A 22,802-nucleotide genomic window follows, 5' to 3' on the forward strand; every position below is an offset into this window, starting at 1 on the left:
GCACTAGCTCGACATATACAGCCTATTTAAAGGATGACATTCACAGTGTTCTAGAAAGGCAACCTTGCTCCAAGTAGACTATACCCAATGTTGCTCTACAAGAGGTACCATTTAAAAAAAGTACAAAAGGTACATACACTAGAAACCTAGTATTGCGGGGTTATTGATCAACATGTTATAATCAGAGACTTGGTTAGAACAGAGCGACTGGCACAGCTTTTGACTTGGATATGTTCCGGATCGACTGATCAGGTCTGGCCTGGATCGAATGATCAGGTCTGGCCTGGATCGACTGATCAGGTCTGGCCTGGAGGGCCTGAGTAGGGGACACACACCAGCAACAAAACTAAAAAACAAACGCAGTCCCCTGCCATACAATCATGACTGTGAATGTTGAAAAAACATTGATTACCACTCTGCATTACTTTTTTTCTATGAATTATGCTCAATAATAAATAGATGCTTCTTGGTAAATGTGATTGCTGCTGCCAACCCAGACCAACCATGTGAATTACAGGTCACCAGCCATATACTGCCAATAGCAGAAGGATAACAGAGTGGGGTTGGATTGTTACTGTGTGACATGCTACTATCATTGTACATTCACTTGCTTTGGGATAGATTGACAAATGATATTGTCAGGACATAAAATAATGAAATACGTGCAAAGTAAACAATTGAAAAACACAGTAAACAGTCAGAGCTCAACAGTCAAAGCTCCTTTAAAATGAAACACCTGTGTAACAAAGATTCCGCTCTTTAACATTGTCCTGCGTTGGTGGACCTATAGACTCTTGGGCTTGTCTGTGATGTACTTCTGGTAAACGACGCCCAGGGTGGTGCAGAAGTTCCCGAGGAACAGTGTGAGGTAGGAGCAGCCACACATCGCCACCTAAAGACAGAGGTAAGGCCGTTTGGTCCTGATCCGAGTGCCGTCACATACCACCACCATGTGACCATGTGAAACGTTGGTCGCATAATATTGTAGGTTGCATGCCCTTTTCTCCTGATCAATTTTACATTTTACAATGATAATCCAGATGTTGGTTAATATGATCCTCCAGATGTGTGTTTTATTGCGATCCAGCAGGCGGGGGCCATGTTTTAGGCTAAGGAGCCTCTTTGCATTCTAACAAGAGAACCTAATTTAATAAAAAAAAAGGGGGCTGCTTCATAATATATTGAGCTTCCTCATTATAATTTGTAGTTGCTTAAAACACTGTGATGAGTTGGAGGGACTGAGCCACAGTGGTTGATGGACTATGTACTCTGTGTTACACTTGACTTACTGTACCACTACTGCCTCTTTATTTAAGGCTGAATGTTGTTTACCATGTCGCCGTAACAACCCATGGCCATCGCTACATCTCTGTTTCCCCAGCACTTCTCCATTTGTGGAGTGCCCCTCTTACGGGCAGCTTTGCCAAAGCACCCTCCAACTCACTCTGCGGTTTCCTCTCATGTTGACTCATTCTGACCCATATTTCTAAATGTAGCCTGTCTTTGATAGTATCTATCCATCTATCTAGAATAGAATAGTCATTGTGCCGTAGATTCATACAATAAAGCTTGCTTCTAGAATAATGACAATCAATAGTAAAAAATACAGAATAAAATACAGTACAAAAGACACATTTATGTATATTATATAAAGATTATATATATATATATATATATATATATATATATATATATATATATATATATGAGAAAGGGAGCACATTAAATGTCTATATTCTGGTGTGTACAGTTTGCTTCCATTCAGGGATGGTCAAGACTTGGTGTGAAAAGGAATTGAGAAGTGCACGGACCTGCCACTCTTTGCATTCTGGTAGCTGGGCCATTTTGAAGAGTATTACGCTGTTATAGAGCTGCCAGAACTGTGGGAACAGGAAGCAGCCAATCAAAAATACGACCAAATGTAAATGTGATATTCAATTGTTGCGAAGAGTTTTGTATTCAGAGCCACTACATTCTGATCGATTTTGTAACTTATGGTCAAGGGGACACCACCTGTTTGTACAGGCCCATGCTTCATTACTCAACTTAGCTGCAAAGTAGATGGTCACTTCCCCATAATGCATTGCTGCACATGAAGGAAAAGTGACAGCATAAAAGTATTTATCAGTTTCCAAATGCATACGGGAAACTAGGCGCTTTTGGTGGAGACACTCACATGACCGAAGAAGAGGAAGGGAAGGAGAAAGGTCAGCCCTCGCCACATCCACGACTGGAAGCCCTCTACAGGAGAGGACACACATCACCACACCATGTGAAGTTACAGTTTGTCAATTATGGATGATTGTTATGCCAAAGAGCTCCCTTTGCTATAATTCCCCACAGGTCTACACCATCATGGACATTACAAATGTTAACTTAATTTACTAAAACCGTTTTGCTTGCTGTGCTACCATTCCATCGGTCCGCTATGACACACCCTTAGACAGAGTGTGTCTATGCTCATTAGTTAATATATCAACATATGTATACATATTTAGTAAATGATGCCCCAACAATGCAACTTCAATGACACATAACAGCGTGCTGAGTGTACCCACCGACTGTTAGGTCCATGTTGTGCCGTTCCCCCAGCGCGCGGAGCCTGTACAGACAGCCGCTCTGGTAGTAGTACTGGAGGAACTGGACAAAACCTACTTTACATCGAAAAGAAAGAAAACAGAAAATGATCAAATAACTGAATCAAGGCCGCAGCTCTCCTGAATGCACACATACTGTTGGTGCAAATGCACTGCCAGAGGTCTCTTACTTTGGTACAGACAGTATGTTAAGAACTGGCTCCTGAACATCTGGTACAGGGCACCTTCAGGCCTGCAAAGGAAACCAACCATTGATTACTTCTGCTTGATTTAATCCGTTTTGCACAGATCTGTTGGTTGTATAAAGTGAATGGTTTTGGTAGCTGCCACTTCAATGCGTTTAAGAGCTCACTGTAAAGCTGTAGATATCTTTAAATATGGTTGGGCATCAGTTCTTACAATTAACTACATAACAATAAAAAAAATTGATATTATTTTACTTTAATTTCATTTGGCGCCTTTGTTAATTTCATTTGACGCCTTTGTTAATTTAATTTGACGCCTTTGTCCAAGGCGACATACAACATATTTGACAACAAGCAATGAAAACTACATTAATTACATTAATAACAAGCAGTCATAATTACATACAAACCCCCATCAACCAACCATCATAATCAAATTAAACATTTACTAAACGTAAGATAGTCCATAGCTGACATTGTATGTGGTCTTACAGATAATTGCAAGCAAGTAAAGAATACAGTAAATAAATACATAAAAGAGGATGAAAAAGAGGAAAGATATAAGGGTCTCAAGACATTAGATGTGGCTGGATCAGTTAAGTCTCTAAAACAGGAAGGAACTGGGAGAAGAGATGCGTCTTCAAAAGTTATTTGAGTGCGAGCTAGTGGCCGAGCGGATGCCGCTTGGCATCTTGTTCCCCCATTGAGGTCAAAGAAATGAGAAGAGACTTGATTCTGGCTGCAATGGGGAGCCTGTGCAGTGATGCTAGCAGAGGAGTTACATGTGCCCTCTTTGGTTGTGAGAAGATGAGACGGGCTGCTGCGTTTTGGATCATCTGAAGTGGTTTGACAGTACATGCGTGGAGACCAACTAATGTGGAGTTGCAATAGTCTAGTTTAGACCGGACCATAGTTTGTATGAGGAGTCAAGTTGGGAGTTTTTGATATCTGCCCTCGCCAAGAGACACTAAACGTCTACCCCTCCAGATAGGAGTCGAGCCATTTGATTCCAAGTCCGGAAATTCCTAATGCGGATACGGTTAACAGAAGAGTGCCACGATGCACTGTTTCAAATGTTGCCGATAAAACCAATAAGATTAACACAGAGGACTGAGCTGAGGCTTTGGCCAATTTCAGAGACTCGGTCACAGATAGTACCGCAGATCCCTGGAATTACCATGTATGAAGCAAGATTGCTTGGGAACTAACAGCTTGATCTGAGATAGGTAATCATTAATTTGCTTAGACACTTCTCTCTCAAGAATCTTTGACAAAATGGAAGGAGTGAAACTGGTCTGTAATTATTCACTTCAGTTGGTTTAAGTGTGTTTTTCTTGAGCAAAGGAGTGACCCTAGCTTGTTTAAATGAAATTGCCCTTAACCTGTCCTGAGTGATGAGTTATTAATATGTGTGACCTTGGGCAGAATTGTGGTTGTAATAGACAGGATGGGATGGGGTCTAAGGTTAGGTTGACAAATTTCCTCCTCACTGAGAGGAGAAAAAGTCTCCAGGAAGACTTTATCATTTGAACTAGTTAAGTTCAAATGTGAATGCATGATTGTCTTCTGAGTGAATTGATAACTGATGTTGGAATTTTTTAGGTGTAAAAATGATGTGGTCTCAATGATGTGGTAGTAGGTGGTTGCGGTGGCGTTTGGAGAAGGGACTTAAAGTAGTAAAAAGTTAACCCCTGTCCCTGGCATTGTCAACTTTTGTCTGATAGAAGTTCCTGTTTTCTAATATAACTTTAGATGACAATCTAAAGTTGACAATTACTTGTAGCTCATGATAATCTGTGAGATTGTTCCTGACTTGTACCATCTCCTCTCAGCTGCCCTGAGTGCCCTACGAGCTTCGTGGATAGTGTTTGTGACCCAGGGATGACGGGGTTTGGAGCTGGATGGTCTGCTAGATAGTTAGCAAGCACTATCCATACATGATGACAGTGTGAAAAATAGGGTGTTAGTGGCTACACATGTCTGTGATATAAATTAGTCAATGGAGGGAAGGGAAGATGATACCATTGTAGAAAACTGTTCAGTGGAGAGGTTTTTTAGATTTCGGTATGACACTGCGGGGGGAGGGATAGCAGGACATTCAACTGCACGGTAAAATGAATAAACAAATAATCTGATCGATGGAGTGGAGATACTTTATAAGTGGCAGGGTGTGAATGCATGTTAGGTTAAAAGAGCTGAGTAAAGCTCAGCTCTGGGCTGAATGAGAGTTTTCCATTTGCATATTAAGATCCCCTAGAATTCAAAAAGGACAATTGTCCATAGGCAATGAAGTTAAAAGAATGTCCAATTTATTGTCAAAGAGATCACAGAAACCGGGTGGGCGGTAGATTATAACGACATACATTTTAAAAGGTTTCAGTACCGTGATGGTAATTAAAACATTGATTGGGTAAAAGCTGTGTAAAGCTCCAGCCATTGGCTACCAAGCATCCTGTCCCGCCTCCTCTGCCCGAAACACGACAAGTGTGATTGAAAGCGTGATTGGTGGATAATGCTGAGGGTGTGGCCGTATCCTCTGGTCTAATCCATGTTTCAGTCAAGGCTATGTGATGTGACGCGCGTGCCGGAATAAAATCCGACCTGTTTACAGCGGACTGGCAATTCCATAAACCTACGGTAAAAGTAGGGGGTGTGGATAGAACGGTAGATTCCCGTCTCACAAACATGCGGTTGCATTTGTTTATTGCCTGAGATGTGAGTTGCGTGTTTGCCGACCGCTTCCTCCTAGTTCATGACAGACATGGATGGGGCGTTAGATGCTGCATGACAGTAGGGGGGGCTCTCGTTGGAAGTCGAGGAGTGGGCAACCAGAAGTAGTGTAGAGGGCTGACGCATGCACGGATCGAGGGGACATGGTCAGTCGTGTGTGGAAGAATCGCCAGCTGTACTACCAAGGCCCATACGCTGCATAACACGCTTGATATTTGCAGCGAGATTGAAGGGGCCCAAACTACTGGGGTGAATTCCGTCGTGATGGAAGAAGGGCGGACACTCTCAGAAGAGGTCAAGGTTGTCGATAAACCCTTCACCATGAGCCCTACACAAAAGTCGACGCCAGGTGTGCATCCCAAAGACTCGACTGAACCTCGTGTTGCCACGGTGGAAGGGGGGAGTTGGTCCGGAGATAAAAACTAGAAGACAGTACTGTCGCAAATACAACAGTTGATTGTTTATGGAAATGTACACCTGTATGGTTATTCATTATTTAAATTAATGCAGATTGTTTCGTATAAGGCAGAATACATCATATATAATAAACAGATTAATGACATACTGATTATGCATTAATATGAGCATTAACAGCCTGGTGTATCCAACCGATGCTGGGCATTAAGTACAGGTGCGCTGTATTCAAACCTAACAACTCCTGATCGATACGTGACGGCTCTAATGTTCTTCTCTAATTTTTGTGTTGTTTTGATTTCCATCCTTATATTGATTTGCAACACTACTTATAAAACAAGGTACTTCAGGACAAACAATGCATTTAAGGAGCTTAAATTAGGAGTGAGATGTGGAGTTGTCTGGGTCGTGTTATGCTCTTGGATTAAATCAATCGTCCTGAGGAGTTAACATAACGTCACTGATTGCCATATCAAGATTAAGTTCAGTTAAGAGGTGAGCATGAAATTATAGAAAACTTAAAGCATGGCTGCAGTTCTTAATTGCCTCTGCAATAAGCTAATTCTTGCAATTGAATGAATGCAAAATAGGAAACATAGATAATTGCGTTATATATATATAGTTATAATAACACAGCATCCCTAGGATTAAAATAGGTATCTACCGATACTGTAACTACCTAATCACCATTTCTGTCCTAATCGTTCATCCCTCTCCCATAGTCCCATTGATTGCAGGCATCGCTGCCTGCACTGAAGTCAAAACAAAATCATGTGACTCACCACGTCAGCATGACCCCTGAGAGGAAGGTGGACACGTAGTGATGGAACACCCACCAGCCCTTGATCCTGTGGACACAGCGAGGACACAATGTTTGGTGCTGCCGTGTGACCACGAAAGCGACACAACTCCTCGGTCAACACTGTATCTGTTACTCCCAGACAGAGACAGAAGCCCTTCCCCACCTGGAGCCGTTGCTGATCAGGATGCTCTCTCTGATGGTCAGCGTGCAGTAGTACCACACCAGTAGGAAGTTGAAGAGTGCATCCAGGGCTCTGAAGGAAACGAGCAGAAGAACGTACAGATACCGTATTTTCCGGACTATAAGTCGCGGTTTTTTTGTAGTTTGGCTTGCCCTGCGACTTATATTTCGAAGCGACTTATATGCCAAAATTGTGCGTACATAATCCTCGGCCGCAAGAGGGCACCGTCATTCATTAGGCCTACAACTGAACGCTGCAAGCCTACTGCACCACCGAATAAATTATATTCTCGTCCTCAATGTCCTCCGGTTCAACCAAAGCTACCCCAGCCTTAGCTGCAATTTTGTGCAACATAGCTGTCACACATCACAGCGCATGACTTGGCCGGCGAAAACTGGAGCCCTCCGCTGGACTTGTGAAGGCATCTGACCGCGGCGCATACGCGTCCGGTGGAATCCCGGTGTCACTGAATTCGGTATACTCTCAGAACTACGAGGGACCGACACACCTATATTGCTATTGCAATTTCATTCAGTCTCTCCAGACTAAACGTTCTTGTTTAAATGTTTAAAAATAAATGCGACTTATACACCGATGCGACGTATATATGTTTTTTTCCTCGTCATGGAGCATTTTTTGACTGATGCGACTTATACTCGGGAGCGACGTATAGTCCGGAAAATACGGTACATTATATTTTTCTACGTCAATGTATCAGAAGGAATGATGTACGGGTAACCCCGATATCGCCGTAGCTTCACCTGTAGCTCAGTAGGAAGCGGCAGGTGAAGGAGAACAGGAAGAGGATGACCGTGAGGACCAATTTAAACTTCTCGTATTCATCCTTGTACGCAAATCTGTAGAAGAAAATGGATGATTGGATTGGAAGCACCGGGAGTTCGTTCTTCTCCTTCTCCACATAGTGAGGGATCACTGGGACGACCAGAAGGACACGGGGGCTTACTTAGAGTGCTTGTTGAGCAGCGTGACGTTGATGTTCCCCAGAACCAGAGAGAGGTACAACCTGAAGAGGAACCGGAGGAACAAACAGGGTAGTACCTCAGCAGGTCTTAAACTTCACCGTTACATCAAGAAAGAGAAGTTAATTCAGGTGTTGCTAAATCATTGTAAAATGTCAAACCCATTCTTCTTGGGCAGGAAAGCTTCCATCTCTAGGAAGATGTCCGGCCTTTCTCTAATACTGTCCTGGATGTCTCTGATGACGTTCCTCTCCTCTGAACTCAGGTCTTGGGCAGGGTGTTTGGTTCTACATCTGAACAGAAGCACATTGGGACAAGATAGATTGGTGTTTCATTTAAAAGAGAAGTCCTCTAGCGTTTATTACCATATAGTTGCATTCTTACATTAGCTAAGCAATGGTTAAGTAGCAATTTAGTAGTGGGTTACGTAAAATTTGTGCAAAATTGTGTACAATTAGTGCAATAAATATATATATATATATATATATAAAGAATCGTGAGGTAGACTCTGATCTGGGCTCTATCAGTCCTCCTCTTTATGGTAGAAGCTCTTCTGCTATAGGAGATGCCTGGAGGCAGTTGACAGACAACAGAGGGCTGCACCTTTTTCCTGTTTTTTGAGGGAGATATTCTACCCAGGATAAACTGATATGCACAAATAGATTGATTTGAAACCCTGACGGTAACCTTTTTGCTATTTACTAGTGCTGGCCAAGTTTGTTTAAGTGCTAGCTAATTACACCCCTAGAGACCCCCGCTTTCAGAGGCATGATCGGACCAAAAACTATGAAGCAAATGAAGGAGGAATACCCTGGGTTGTTAGATGACTAACTAAAGTTCAGCTTAGATTACTTACCCGGATTCTAGGTTAGTAATCTAAACTGTGATTGGGCTGTCCTCGTGATGGAGAACACTCAAGACAGCCAGTGAGCGCACTGAGTAAGTAACTGTGTGACTAGATGCAAACCCTGGAAAGGCATCGCGGGATACTTATCTTATGGAAATACCTACTCTTTTATTGAAACAGCCAGCTCCTTTAACTTCTTCCTTTGACGTGAGATGGCACTGCTGCAGCTGTCTTGCAGTTTGGTGACCTCTTCTAGTTTATGTTTATAAAGACGATGAGTTTCCTGGAGAAAATAATATTATTTCTGTAGGCAAACATAATGTAATTGTATTCTAACGGTGACACATGTGTGGCAATCTAGTGCAGTTTGTATACATTCGATTCTAAAATAACACATGAGATGGATTGAAATAATGAGAATGGAAACGCTTTTGGCCTAGACTGTAAACCGATTCTCTTTAATCTGAATGTAAACATGAAACCAAAACACAAACTAAACATTGAATCCGGAGCTTGTGACTTCTCTGTTAACAGTGGGCTGTCGTGAAAAGTATAGAGATATTGTTGTCCACATATGGTTGATCATCTTAGATGAGTTTTCATCGTTAATAAACTAGTTATAACCTGGACGCGTTGATTTTTCATTAAGGTGAATACACTGCTCACCAGACCGGATAAGGAAGGCAGTGAACTAAAGCTGATTGTTCAACACATCACGCCTGTCACTCCTTAGCGGAACATTACTTATCCGGAGGGCGTTACACCCGTTCATTGTTTGGTTAGCCTATATAATACATGTCAAATAAATCTTTTTAAAATCCTTTACCTGGACCTGTTGATAGTCCTTCTCCATGACCTCCCATTCCTGTAAGCACTCACTGAGACTACTCGGGCTACTCATTGTTGTAATCTGGCCTGACGGGTCGTAATGGCAACCTCGTCCTCCGGTGTGCAACAGTTGCGTCCTGTTGAGCGGCCACGTAGTACGTAATGCATCCAGTCCGGCTGCAGAGCACCTCAGCGAACCAATAAGATGATCTCTGGGTGTTCTCAGTGAGTCTCAGCCAATGGGAACGCTGGAACAGCCTCTTTAAATGGCCACGTGGTTACCAGGCACTCTCCTCATGGGCTGTTGGTGGTATTTTTAGAAGGGAATTTTGTCAAAACTTTTGCCGTTACATGTTAAATAAATTAATACACTTTATTCCTCTTTATTTTATTTATCAATAACAAACAATCAATTTAAATGAACTCAGAAACACTATTTCCAGATTTTTCCGAAATAAACTGACTTTTATTTTGCAAAATCAATTATTTGATCAGAAATTAGGTTCCGAGATATCCGTTGATCTTTGTCCCGTTGTGTGAAGCTCCCAGTCGGACAGCTGTTGCACAAAGCCCCTGTTTGGCCTCATGTTAGACTTGCACTTTTTCAAATATTTCCATGCATCCTGCAGGAATTCAAACGGAAAATTAGTTGAATGAATAAAATAACAAAAAGAGAAATTAGTCATATACAAAAACGTTACAGTGCTGGAAGACAAGTCCTCATAACACAAAAGAAGGCGACCACTCACCTCCAACGTGTATTTGAAATGGTGCATGAGGAAAGCGATGGTAGCAGCACTACAGCGGCTGATCCCGTGGGTGGAAGTTACCATAACAGGAGAGCCTTTTTTCACGTGAGAACCTGCACATAAAGACAAGTGAGGGATAACAATAAGACAGGTGCTCATCAGTCCTCCTTACACATTCTGATGATGGAATTAATAAATAGATGTTCATTGGATCAAACGAAGGCATACAATTAGGTTCTGAGGCCAAATATTGACCTAGTTTAGGTCAAAGTTTCTTCTTAGAGAATAAACTCCTTCTTCTGTAAGAGGAAGTTTAGGGGCTTTGAGTGCATTGAAAAGCAATATATAAATGCAATTAATTATGATTACGAATTTGGTTATGCTTTACACCTATACACTTCCACGTCATGTTTTCTGTATTTGAAGTTTTGTCGTGTTTATTGTGTTGATTTCTATGTGTTTGGTTTGAAGAGCCCTTCTATAGAGGACAGCACCCTCCTGAGGGCAACAGAGGGAAGTGGTTAACGAGTGAGAGAATCACACTCTTTGAGTTTGGCCTTCCGTCTGCTCGGCTGTTCATCTAGAGTGGACTGTCTCTTTGCATTGTCAATTGACTTGCTTAAATCACAACTAGCATCCATACATCACATCAAAAGCAGTCAATAACAAACTTGAACGATAACTCATGAGGAATTGTTGTCTTACCAATAAAAACACAGATCCTCTTCAAACTAGAGAACAGATCTGCCGTGACAGAGTCCGCCAGGCACACATCAAGAATTGGGTGGTTCGCAGTCTCACAACTAATTAAAAAAAAGATTTTTTGGAATGAATAAACTCATAAATCGCATATTCTATGTTTAAGGCAATTGTTCAACGATCCCTTACTCAAGCGCAGTACTTGAAACATTGAGCATGGCGCTGATCTTCAGGTCCTCACACATTCTGGGACTCCTGGCCTGGTTGTGATCGGCCATGTACAGTAGGCCCACTACAATCTCCACTGGGTAGGGCTCGAAATTGTCCAGCTCCTAAAATAAAAACAAAAATCCACTTGTACATTTCTATTAATCGATAGTGTTAATGCTCATCAAAAGTGTTAATTCTGGTGCTTTGACAGACACACTGGACCCGACCATTATAGTGTACATGATTTTAAAGCTTCTGAAAAACGGGTAGAGTGCAGAGAACTTCTGGTATCCTCCTCTCACGACGAAGACGGGATAGAGGCTCACTTTAGCGAGAACCTCCGCACATCTTACGGCTTCACCTGTAGGATACATGTTATCATGAGACCAGCATCATGTGTCACGCTGCAGACCCATCGAAGAGTAGGCTAGGTCCTGCAGTACTTCAACGCCCTCCGTGGTGCAGGCCTATTGGTTATAATCACATTTGCCTCCCTCTAGCAAATGTTTAATTAATCATTTTGTCTATTCATTGTATGCGTTTTGCTTAGAGATAAGGCTGCTCTTACCCAAGTCTTTCAGAGAACTCGTGTCAGAGTCGTACACCACTATATGCCTCATGCTCTCAACTTCCACATTCTCTGGAACCACAAACATGCCCTTGCTATCCTGAAAATGTGATGAATGCACAAAGGTTAAAGACTAATTGTTCCTCATTTAAAAGTCAAACTGTGACATTTGCTTACCCGCTGTGCATTTTTAGCTGTTATGATATGGCCAGTGTTATAATCCAATTTATATCGGGAATCTGGTGAAGACACGCACGCACGCACACACACACACACACACACACACACACACACACACACACACACACACACACACACACACACACACACACACACACACACACACACACACACACACACACACACACACACACACACACAAACCACATTTGACTTCTTGTCCTTCTCTTGTTTTACATGGACACCTGTATTAGCTACAATACCATCCTTTAACATCCAGCAGATACTCACCAATTAAGTAGAGGTAATTTATTTCTGCCAACTTGGAGACATTGGTGTATTGATTGAGCATGTTGTACAACACACTCGGTTCACAGATCATTACGCCACCCATGTTGCGGGTGTAGGCCATGGCATACAGGTTTATCTAGGTGACTTACACCGACAATATTTCAACCTTACTGTGCTGGTACGACTCGTAAGACTACAGTTGTAATGATAGTGTAGCCTACTCAGCAGCGCCGTCCGGTCGGGATGCGTCTGTTTGCAGACCGCTGCATAGCAACAGCAGCTGCAGGGACCACAATGCTGATATCTTGACACCTTTCAATTGGAGAGAGGTAGTTATGTCAATTATTTGGCCCCATCCACACGGGCGAAAATGATATTTTCCCCTCCGTTTTCCTTTGATGCGTTTCAGGAATATCTCCGTAAAGACGGAGTCGTTGCGAAAACGCATCGAAGTGTAGAAACGCTGTAGTTGTACATATTCAAGGCGCTGGTTCTCCACCAAAAACGTGGAGCGCATCCAGGAGATAGCAGTAATTAAACCTTTTAGGTTGAGCCGAAATACTTCTTAATGTAAAGTTTGTAATTCAATTTACCAAGGGGCTGTATTTAGAGCTACAAAAATAATACAAATTAAAAAACTACCTCTGTCCGTCGACGGATCTCATTGACTTTGCATGGGGCGATCCCGAAATGCATTGTGGGTCCGTCCATTCCGTCGGCTCCGTCTCTTGCGTTCAGAAGTTGAGAACACTTTTCAGGCTGCAACGGATCCGTCAGCCAATCAGATCGTGGCTCCGTCGGCAAATACAACTCCCCCATCCGTCAGACAAGCCTTCCGTCATCCTTTGGTCTAGTCCTATATTCTCCTCTTCAGTCACCTCTTCTCCTCTCCTCTGTCCCCCCTTCTCCTATGTTCTATTCTGCTCTCTAGTTATCTCTTCTCTCCGGTCATCTCCTCTGCTCTCTAATTCATTTTCTTAAATTCTCATGCTACCCCATAAACCTGAGGAATGTCCCTTCCACCTTTCCTCTGGGCCAGGATGACACTCACTGGGAAGGGAAGAGTCCAAAGAAAAGTCAGACCCTTGGTGACAGCCATGCCCCCCTTTATGGTCGCAAATGTATAGATTATACAGATTTCAATGACCCTCCTTTGCACCTTTCAATTGTAATACACAAAGCAGATACAGCAGAGCGATGCATACTTCAAGTTTAGAAATGATTACACATGGAGGGGATGGGTGAAGTATTCCATTTATTTGGTGGATTTGATTCCCACAGTCCAGGGAAACACTGATTTAGTTCTGGTTTAAACTTAAATATTATCTTGCTACTTGAAACAGGGGCCGGGTCTAGTGGGCATTTTCCCTGAAAACATGTATGTTTATGACACCGCAAGATGTACCATGACAAAGGTAAAAGTATAATTTGTATTGTGATACCCATCAGTATGAACTGAAGTACCTCTTTCAATCACAGGAGGCACCGTTTATTATTGTAACGTTTCCCTGTTTGTCCCTGACCGGCCCCCTTACGTAGAAGCAGAACTACCCTGACACGTAGCTACCAAGTTGTTGGGAACCTGAGGAGATTTGTCAAACGATACAGGTAACCCTCTACTCCTAATTTATCAATACTTTGTACAATAAAAATATAATTGAGTGGCTTGACTATATAAATGTGGTATAGTCATCACAAGGAATATGAGCGAGTGTGTCACTGAGCTGTTGGCCCCCGGTATGGAGTAAGGAATTAGCACACTGGTGTTAGCATTGGAGGTAGCGTTAGCTTCCTAGAGATGGAGGAGGTAAATACATTTAGACAAAAGTATTCCTTTGTTCAATGCTAAAGCGGTCTGAAATCACTGTAAGTTGTCAGTTGCTTTTATTCACATTTATTTGTTGAAAGTGCTGCTGCTTGTAGACAGAAGTTAAGTGTTACCACAGTGTCACCCATATGATTAACCATAATAAATGACTGGTTAATGCACATTGTATTTGACCTTATATTGTCTAGCCAATATCTTCTGCAATATGTCTAACATTCTCGCCTTTCTCATGTGGTTGTTGTTACTGGAGTGTGTACCTCAATGCGGATCGTGTACATATATTCATGATCATTACCATGCAAGAAGGTACCAGCACAGGTTTTGCGTTATGCCTCAATGTTTAGGACGTCATCACTAACTTCCTCGGCACTACCGTACTGTATCACACATTGGTTGTTGTGTAACTTCTCTGTTTACTTAGTCGAAAGGTATATATCATCCAAATAAATGGACTTTGGCCAATTGTAATAAATTAAAATGATAAGAATTGAGTAACAGGAACATGGTAAGACAAATTGCAGGAGTTCTTGTGAGAATGCATAATGCTCCCTGGGCTGAGTTGCAACAATTAAGCCTTCTCTTAATGGTTTTATTAAATAATTGCTGTCATTCCAGTGTCTGTTCAGTCCTATACCAACTTAGGTACTTGCCCTGATAATGAACAAAGGATTGCTTCCTGAATTGCAGAGGGAGACATGGCAGGGTTTGACAATTTAAACGCAGACTTCTACCAGTCCAGCTACAGTGTGGACGACCAGAACCAGGGCTCCTATGCTTACAACGAAGGCGAGGGCCAGGCCAAAACGTATGCTTCTTCCGTGTCCTCCTTTCTCTTGTTCCACATATATAATATATATATACATATACATATATATATACACATTACACATATGATCTATTATAGCGTCTGGAAATTGAAATATCTGGTTGATCTTTTCTGTTTCAGATTATAATGCATAATGAATACACAGAGGGCATTTGCCAAGGAAATGTATGTTTTTGTTGCCTCCTGTAGTGTGTGTGTGTTTGTATTGATGTGTGTCCTCTCCACAGTCCATATGTCCAGTACGACTACTCCCAGAACATGGGCTACACTGCCCCAGGGATGATGCAGCCCCAGCAGCCGTACTCTGGGCAGATCTTCCAGCCCACACCGGCCTTCACGCCCACGGCAGCACAGTCCATGTACGGCAGCAGCTTTGATGACGAACCGCCCCTACTGGAAGGTATAGGGGAGCACACGGTTCTTCCGAGATGCACCAGACACACCCTTTTCTCTGGGCACACTTTAATTAACCTTTATTAATTTCTAGTTTAAATCAAATGGAAGGAATCAATGATAATAGATTTGCTTGTTCAAAAAGATGAACGGAGAGTACTGAAAATGTGTAAAAAGTGATTTAGGCTGTGATGATTCCCACCTGAGTCCTGCTGTGTTTCCTTGTCCCAGAGTTGGGGATCAACTTCGACCACATCTGGCAGAAGACCCTGACGGTTCTCCACCCCATGAAGGTGGCGGACGGCAGCATCATGAACGAGACCGACCTGGCGGGCCCCATGGTGTTTTGCTTGGCCTTCGGCGCCACCCTCCTCCTGGTAAATCTTAACAAACTCCTTATTTGTACTTCCAATGGAGCTCAATTTATGTTGCACGCGGAACAGATGCTAACAAGTCATCATTTGCAACTCCAAGTCAAGTCTCAAGGCTTTGGTCATCGGCCCAAGTCAAGTCTTCAGACTCTCATTGTTGTAGTGGAGCACCAATTTTCATTACCGATACCAATACTGAGCAACACATCTTTGAATGGGTCGATATACACACTTTGATCTTCAAATATATCTAAACCGATTTTAGATATCATTTCAACTTGTTAAGATTCAACAGTTTTTAAGTTTTAAACCTGCTTGCTATATTTCCATTTGGTCTCATTGAGTCTCATTGAGCCTGTTAGAGCGTGACCACGTCACCCGCCCTAGCCCAAGGTGGCTAATACTAAAGCTAACTATTTTGGACGTCGCAGAACCTTGAAGCACAATGTAAAGCTTAAACTGTTGCAGTGTTTCTTGTTTCACTGGCGCTAAAATTATTCATGGATTGGAAATATGATTGTTGAGCTGCGGGCGTTTGTGTGTGGCCAGCTCTGTTTATTTTACAATGGGTCCCGTTGGAGACTGTTGTTTTAGAATGAGTCTATGGCTAGAGGCTAGCTTCTTCCTACTTATCCAGGTGTGTAGCTTCAGGTATAAGCTAAATGCTAATGAGCTTAAAAACTATTTTCTTCACTTCATGCTAACTACACAAACGATATGTCATATGAAAGCTGAGACTCTAGTTTTATTATGAGTTTCTTAAAAATATATAGACCTACACACATAACAATTCATAAGCGTTTATAGGACTAAACTAAACGTTTTAATATAGTTGATGTTTGCATTTGTTTCTTTCTGTATTAAGGGGACATTTCTTATGTTTTCATTGTGCACTGATTATCTTGCAGTTCATAGTAAGCAATTCACGTTCCTATTTACATCATTTTAGTTCCTTTGTTGAGCCAATGTAAATGCATTGAATGACTTTAAATAAAAGATGTAGCAGCATGTAAAAACGGAGCACTACAGAGTTTAGTTTGGACTATATAAGGAAAGGAGCTCAAACGGATAGTACGCACCTACCCCCCACTTAAGTTTCGCCTGTGATTTGCTCTGTAATTATCAACATGCGCAACACAAATTTTACCAGTCCCTGGGAAAAAAGTGCAAGCTTGCAAATATGTCTAAGTCTTTTCCCTGCATCATTGCTTTTTATTTTTTTAATCATTTTAATTATTGTTAGATTTTTACTGGACAAGTTGCATATGACTTGATAAAAAAAAAAAAAAATCTTAAATTGCAATCATTTCAGTAATTTTCACTCCAATTATTGCATATTTGCAAAAAGCTGCTGCACAATAAAATATTTTAAGTCGCAGAAATCACCCCAAAAGAAGTGAAAAAAAAGTGTATATATATATAGTGATCTCAATCATGGGATGTTGCCCAAAATCCTGAGATAGCAAACCAATCAAATTGCTCCACCTTAGGAGGTTCACGTGTAGCATATATATATCTATAACCACACATCCTTGCTCTAACTATTAGTATTCATTGTATCATTTGTTGTAAAGCAGTCCTACACATTCATCTCATACGATATCCATTTTTCCACACGTAACACACCTTTCCCTATTTGCTCCGACTCTCCCAGACGGGTAAGATCCAGTTTGGCTACGTGTACGGCATCAGCGCCATCGGCTGCATGGCAATGTACTGCCTCCTCAACCTCATGAGCATGACCGGCGTGTCGTTCGGCTGCGTGGCCAGCGTCCTCGGCTACTGCCTCCTTCCCATGATCCTCCTCTCCAGCTTTGGCGTCCTGTTCTCTCTACAGTGAGTATTCAGCACCATGAACAACGCAGGACGTTGATTCGGGGAGGGAATCACAGGGTACCTCATGATACGATACGTGATATATGACCCACGATACCGATAATATAGCGATAGAGATTCTGCAAAATCACGATATATTTCTGACGATGAACACAAAATGAATGTAAAAAAAGTGCTGGATTTAGGTCTTTATCATGGTCCTTTTCAGTTACTCCTCTTTGGTTATTTAACGTCCATTCAAGTTTCCTTCATTCATGTGTCGAGTGCCACATCGAGGAGCAGGTAAATCTTTTTAGATCGCCTTACTTTTTCTAATTATTATTATTACTACCGCTTTGATCAAGCATGAAGCGCAACGTCTGCATCTAGTGTTTAATACAGCATAAACGCTGTTTCAAAAAGTAATGTCCCAACCCTAACATTACCAAAAGGTAACCAACTAAGTTTTACCCAACGCTATGAGTATGTGGCTATAGCGACTTAAGGCCTGAACACATCTGCTGTGAAATCTGATTGGCTGCCGGAATCTGGTCATTCTATTCACCAGTAGATGTTTTTTCCCTTTGGAGCGGTGACTTTAGCTCTTCGTCCCCAGTAATGGAGAAAACTGTTGAGTCATATTTGACCCTGCTGGGTGGATTTCTAACCATTAGGTGGCAACAGACACTCGAATGTGAGGAGGTCACGTGGCCATTGTGTGTATTCCTGTCCCTGCTGGTTGGACAATAACACAATTACCGCAATTATTATATTGATGTCTGAAAGTTTAAATGCTGTAGGGTTTACCTGTGTGTGCGTCCGCTGCACATCAACACTAGGTTTAGCACCCAAAGAAAACCCTACACAAGCACTTCTGATGTAGCTCTGGCGTTAAAGATCCCATATCATGCTTTTCTACGGTCAGAAATAATAATTGGGGGGTACTACTAGAATAGGGTAAGATGCCCGTATGTTAAAAATACCCCTTGTTATTCTCACACTGTTCGTTTTTGCAAAACCAATTTCAGCATCTTTCCATAACGTTCGGATTTGTATCATGTGGCTTTAAGGCCCCCTCCCGAGTGGCCCACTCTGCTGTGATTGGTCGAACGCTTTGCGCATGCGTCGAACGCTTTGCGCATGGTCGAACGCTTGGTTGAACGCTTTGCGCATGCGTCAGCAGACTAAAGTAAAGGGAAAAGCATGGTATCACCCCTTTAAACTGCTTGTTGACCGAAGTCCCTTTCTGCCTCCCCAGGGGCCTGATGGGGATTATAATATCGGCCGCCATCATCGGCTGGTGCTCCCAGTCCGCCTCCAAGATCTTCATCTCGGCGCTGGCCATGGACGGGCAACAGCTGCTGGTGGCCTACCCCTGTGCTCTGCTCTACGGCGTGTTCGCCCTCATCTCCGTCTTTTAAGAATATGCCCCGGAACTACCGCTGTCCGTTGTCCATTCACAGCCCCCGTCTCGTCGCACTGGAAAAAAAAAAGCATTCCAGGGATGTTGGCTACAAGGGGGAGGAGCTAGCTTTTTTTAATGTATATGTCTGTATACATAGATCTCTCTCTCCCTCTCTATCCCCTGACGTGCAGGCACAGCATTCCAGTGCACTCATAGACTGGTGCAAGCGCGCACACACACACACGCACACGCACTATTACCCCGCCCCCCATCTGCTGACCTAATCAGGGAGCCCAAAGAAGAGGACAGTGGGATTTGAATGGAGAGCAAGGTGTCCACGTGTCTCCCCTGACCAGCCTACTGCCCTGTGGAGTGGATATACGTGAGGGTGTGTGTATGCGGTTTACGGAACAGACGAACTCTAGGTTACAGAGGAGTACCTGCCTCCATACTCCCAAGCCAAGAAGAGACCATCACCTCTAGGGGACATAACCCACAACCCAGCCTCCCTGTCTATCCTCACACACACATGCACACACACCCCTACCCACGGGCGCAGATGGGACATTGCCCTGCCACCAACCCCGCCCTGACTGAAGAGAGATTCTATTTCCATTTTATTTTCCTAAGATTTGCTTGAAGTAGAAGGTGACAACAAAAGGCATCTATATGATTTATGAACAAAATATACACTAGGTTGTTTTGTACGGTTGGAAGAGGCAATGGTGTTATACAACTCGGGTCACTGATGTTCAGTTTACACAGTTCTCCTTTTAAGGAAGTGTATTGAGAACTTGCGTGACGTCGCCTGCCTACTGTTATAAACGCTAGATGCAGACCGTGCTTCATGATAGCTCAAAGTTGTAGTGTTATAAACAAGGCGTCAGACATGATTCGTTTTTTGGCCTATTTCTTTCACTGGGAGATAGTTTTGACATTTTAGTCAGTGGGAAAGAGAAAAACTGCCATGTTGGGATCACATAATATCAAAAACCATGGACTTAATCAACACATTGCTTTCATTCATTTCATTTTGTGGTTCGGCTGACCCATTTAAGATCATTAAACTTTGTATGAAAATGTACTGTAAACTATGTTCCCAGGAGTTTACTTTCTTTCTTTAAAGATCTACACTTTAAGTGAATATGTCAAGTGTGGATCTAGCATTGCTAGGTTTAAAATACCTCCTTGTGGTTTGAGGGCACCATGGGTACAGGAAATGCTAATCTGTACTTTTAAATTACACTTTCTCCATCACTCCAGGTTAAGACCTTAGCCAAGCCTGGCTACAACTTTTTTTATTGGCTCCATCGCTAAACAAGGCCTCCCGACGACTCACTAATTGGTTGGCCCAGAGCCTGCATGATTGTGAACTTCTAGAGTGCCTGCCAAAAATGACTACAATCTTTACATATGCACTCATAAATCGAATCATACATTTTGTCAGAAAGGTGCAGGAGCAACTCTTTTATATTTACTCCTGCAGCTGTTTTACAGGTTTCTGTATGTACCTTCGTCATGGTACATATTATGGTGTGACTGTCATAAACAAACATTTTTTCAGAGGAAATACCCGCGAAACCCGGTCCTTGTTTCAAGTAGCAGGATAGTATTTAGGTTTGAACCAGAACTCTAAATCAAGGGAGTGTTTCCCTGGACTGTCAGGATATTCGGTTTCAGTATAGATGATTTCTATCACGAGGAACAATCTTGGATAGGTTGAAATGGAAATATGTGCGTTTGTCAGGCCTCAAAGCCATTATTTTTGGCACCCGTCATGGCTATTTCCCAGCTTCCATTGGCTGAAGCCTAGTCAGTTCATTCACAGTACGTCACCACAGTACTGTCTCTCCAGCATTTGCCAAACAGACTGGATTTATTGTTGTTAAAAATGACAAAACGTGTAGGCCTATTTTAAATATTTATTTATTTGTAAAAAAAAATTAAGCTGTACTGTGACATACTCTGAACATGCATCAATTTGCATTACTAAATATTGGTTTTGTACTGTGAGCCGTCAAGAAGCAATAGAATCAATGCGCAGGGAGCCTTTCCATAATGGAATATGTTTTGATGCTCTGAGGCCAAAACAAGCCTTCTCACAGGACTTAGATTGGCGGGTGCTAAAGTTGTTATGGGCTGCAGCGTTTTCACTCAATACTGTCCCATCTCAAAGAATGTTGGTGTGCAATCAAAACGATTAGAAAATAATAAATATTAATAATAATAATAGATCAAATTTATATAGCGCTATTCCCAGTGCTCAAAGACGCTTCACAATCGCTTCATAAGCTAAATCGTCAGAAGAAAAAATAAAAAAGTTCAAAGGTTAAAAGCAAGGGTGAAAAGGTGTGTTTTAAGGGCAGTTTTGAAAGATGAAGGAGTGTTGGCATTGCGGATGTCGTTGGGTAGGGCATTCCAGAGGGCGGGGGCGGCTGCAGCAAAGGCTCCCGAGGATCGGAGGTTGGTCCTGATGGGGTGCAGGAGATTGGCATCGGCGGACCTGAGACAACGGGTAGGGGTATGGCGGTGGAGAAGGTGAGAGAGGTAGGGGGGCACCAGGTTGTTGAGGGCTTTGAAGGTGATGAGTAGTATTTTGAAATCAATCCGGTATTTGACTGGAAGCCAGTGGAGGTCTTGGAGGACAGGGGTGAAGTGGTCAGAGCGGCGGGTGGATGTGAGCATATAGGGCTGCGGAGTTTTGAACATATTGCAGTTTATTAAGTAAGTGTATAAAAACGATAGTTACGTATGTAACTACGGTTCTATGAATCCTGGATGACCGCCAGAGGCGGGCTTTAAGCACTGGATTTATCCGTCTCGCGCATGCGCATTCGAGTACCTAATATCAACAAAGTCACCTGTGACCCCTGATGAGCTCGGACAGCCAAATCTTCTGGTGACATCAGAGGATCTGTTCCTGCAGAATCTTCTCGCGAGTACACCAAGGATTCTGAGTGACAGAGCGCTCTGGCGGTCATCCAGGATTCATAGAACCGTAGTTACATACGTAACTATCGTTCTATTTCATCCTTACTGACCGCCAGAGGCGGTGCTTTAAGCACTGGATGGCTCATACCAACAAGGTCACGAGGAACTCCAACACCTACCTCATTGAGAGGGAACAGCAGAGTCGGGCAACAGGACCACGGCCAACGGATGGGGAGTGGCAACGTTCACCCGGTAGAACCTGGAGAAGGTACATGGTGATGTCCATGATGCTGCATCACAGATGTCTTCCAGGGGCACGCCCCGCAGGGCAGCCCATGACGTTGAGACAGCCCTGGTAGAGTGGCACCTGACCCCGGATGGCAGGGGTTGACCACCTCCTTTATAGGCATGGGTGATGACGTCCACAACCCAATGAGACAACCGCTGCTTGGAGAGAGCACAGCCCCTCCTAGGACCACCATAGCAGAGGAAGATCTGGTCCGAGCGTCTAATGCCTGCGGTCGCAGCTACGTACGCTCTCAGAGCTCGCACAGGACACAGCAGTTTGAACCTGTCCTCCCCTTCCGAGGCGACAAATTGTGCCAGGCGGACAGGTCGGTTGAGGTTCGATGATAACAGAACCTTCGGGAGGAAAGCTGGATTCGGCCACAGGGTAACCCCTGAGCCATCCGAGTTCCACCTCAGACATGAGTCACTCACGGACAGAGCATGAAGCTCCCCGACGCGCTTCGCTGACGCGATGGCGAGGAGAAAGGCAGTCTTAGTGGAGACCCACTTCAGCTCCACCTGAGCCAGGGGTTCAAAAGGAGGCAAGCATAAGGCATTGAGCACCAGGTGCAGATCCCATGCTGGGGCACGCTGTGCTCGTGGGGGTCGTAACCGCAACGCCCCCTTCAAAAAAAGGGACACCAATCTGTGGCCCCCCACTGTGTCATTGTCTACCCGAGCATG

At 43.1% G+C, this 22,802-nt stretch overlaps 3 protein-coding genes across 7 annotated transcripts in view; 1 reads left to right on the plus strand and 2 right to left on the minus strand.

Annotated features, from left to right (window-relative positions):
• LOC130385600 (ion channel TACAN-like) overlaps window positions 1-9,734 on the minus strand; it is a 10,225-nt gene extending 491 nt beyond the window's left edge. The window contains exons 1-12 of one of the 2 annotated variants that reach the window (XM_056594189.1): window positions 9,563-9,728; window positions 8,901-9,019; window positions 8,051-8,182; window positions 7,874-7,933; window positions 7,671-7,766; window positions 6,892-6,981; window positions 6,709-6,774; window positions 2,768-2,829; window positions 2,559-2,651; window positions 2,177-2,241; window positions 1,812-1,880; window positions 1-892 (exon numbers count right to left, since the gene is read on the minus strand). The exon at window positions 1-892 is cut by the window's left edge and continues 491 nt beyond it. In XM_056594189.1, coding sequence (XP_056450164.1) covers window positions 785-892; window positions 1,812-1,880; window positions 2,177-2,241; window positions 2,559-2,651; window positions 2,768-2,829; window positions 6,709-6,774; window positions 6,892-6,981; window positions 7,671-7,766; window positions 7,874-7,933; window positions 8,051-8,182; window positions 8,901-9,019; window positions 9,563-9,637 — 1,035 coding nt within the window. In that variant the 5' untranslated portion in view covers window positions 9,638-9,728 and the 3' untranslated portion in view covers window positions 1-784. Of the gene's footprint in view, window positions 893-1,811; window positions 1,881-2,176; window positions 2,242-2,558; window positions 2,655-2,767; window positions 2,830-6,708; window positions 6,775-6,891; window positions 6,982-7,670; window positions 7,767-7,873; window positions 7,934-8,050; window positions 8,183-8,900; window positions 9,020-9,562 lie in introns of both variants that reach the window. The other variant, XM_056594188.1, reaches the window with a different exon arrangement.
• Window positions 9,735-9,810: 76 nt separating this feature from the next.
• Window positions 9,811-12,998, minus strand: styxl1 (serine/threonine/tyrosine interacting-like 1). Of its 4 annotated transcripts, XM_056594191.1 has the most exons (10): window positions 12,904-12,998; window positions 12,483-12,573; window positions 11,968-12,029; window positions 11,791-11,890; window positions 11,450-11,583; window positions 11,202-11,344; window positions 11,019-11,116; window positions 10,314-10,426; window positions 10,029-10,187; window positions 9,811-9,865 (listed from the first exon to the last, which is right to left on the minus strand). In XM_056594191.1, exons 1-9 carry the CDS (start codon window positions 12,970-12,972, stop codon window positions 10,056-10,058), a joined length of 942 nt encoding a protein of 313 aa, XP_056450166.1. In that variant the 5' UTR covers window positions 12,973-12,998; the 3' UTR covers window positions 9,811-9,865; window positions 10,029-10,055. The 4 variants fall into 4 exon arrangements, with proteins under 4 accessions (XP_056450166.1, XP_056450169.1, XP_056450165.1 ...); XM_056594194.1 differs by lacking the exon at window positions 9,811-9,865 and having other exon boundaries at window positions 9,888-10,187; window positions 11,549-11,583; XM_056594190.1 differs by lacking the exon at window positions 9,811-9,865 and having other exon boundaries at window positions 9,890-10,187.
• A 791-nt stretch (window positions 12,999-13,789) lies between these two features.
• Window positions 13,790-20,683, plus strand: yipf5 (Yip1 domain family, member 5). Its single transcript, XM_056594195.1, has 6 exons — window positions 13,790-13,869; window positions 14,777-14,894; window positions 15,143-15,315; window positions 15,540-15,685; window positions 17,334-17,515; window positions 18,753-20,683. Exons 2-6 carry the CDS (start codon window positions 14,785-14,787, stop codon window positions 18,913-18,915), a joined length of 774 nt encoding a protein of 257 aa, XP_056450170.1. The 5' UTR covers window positions 13,790-13,869; window positions 14,777-14,784; the 3' UTR covers window positions 18,916-20,683.
• Window positions 20,684-22,802: the final 2,119 nt, after the last annotated feature.

Source organism: Gadus chalcogrammus, chromosome 7 (genome assembly GCF_026213295.1).
Source record: "Gadus chalcogrammus isolate NIFS_2021 chromosome 7, NIFS_Gcha_1.0, whole genome shotgun sequence".
Classification (NCBI taxonomy): domain Eukaryota; kingdom Metazoa; phylum Chordata; class Actinopteri; order Gadiformes; family Gadidae; genus Gadus; species Gadus chalcogrammus.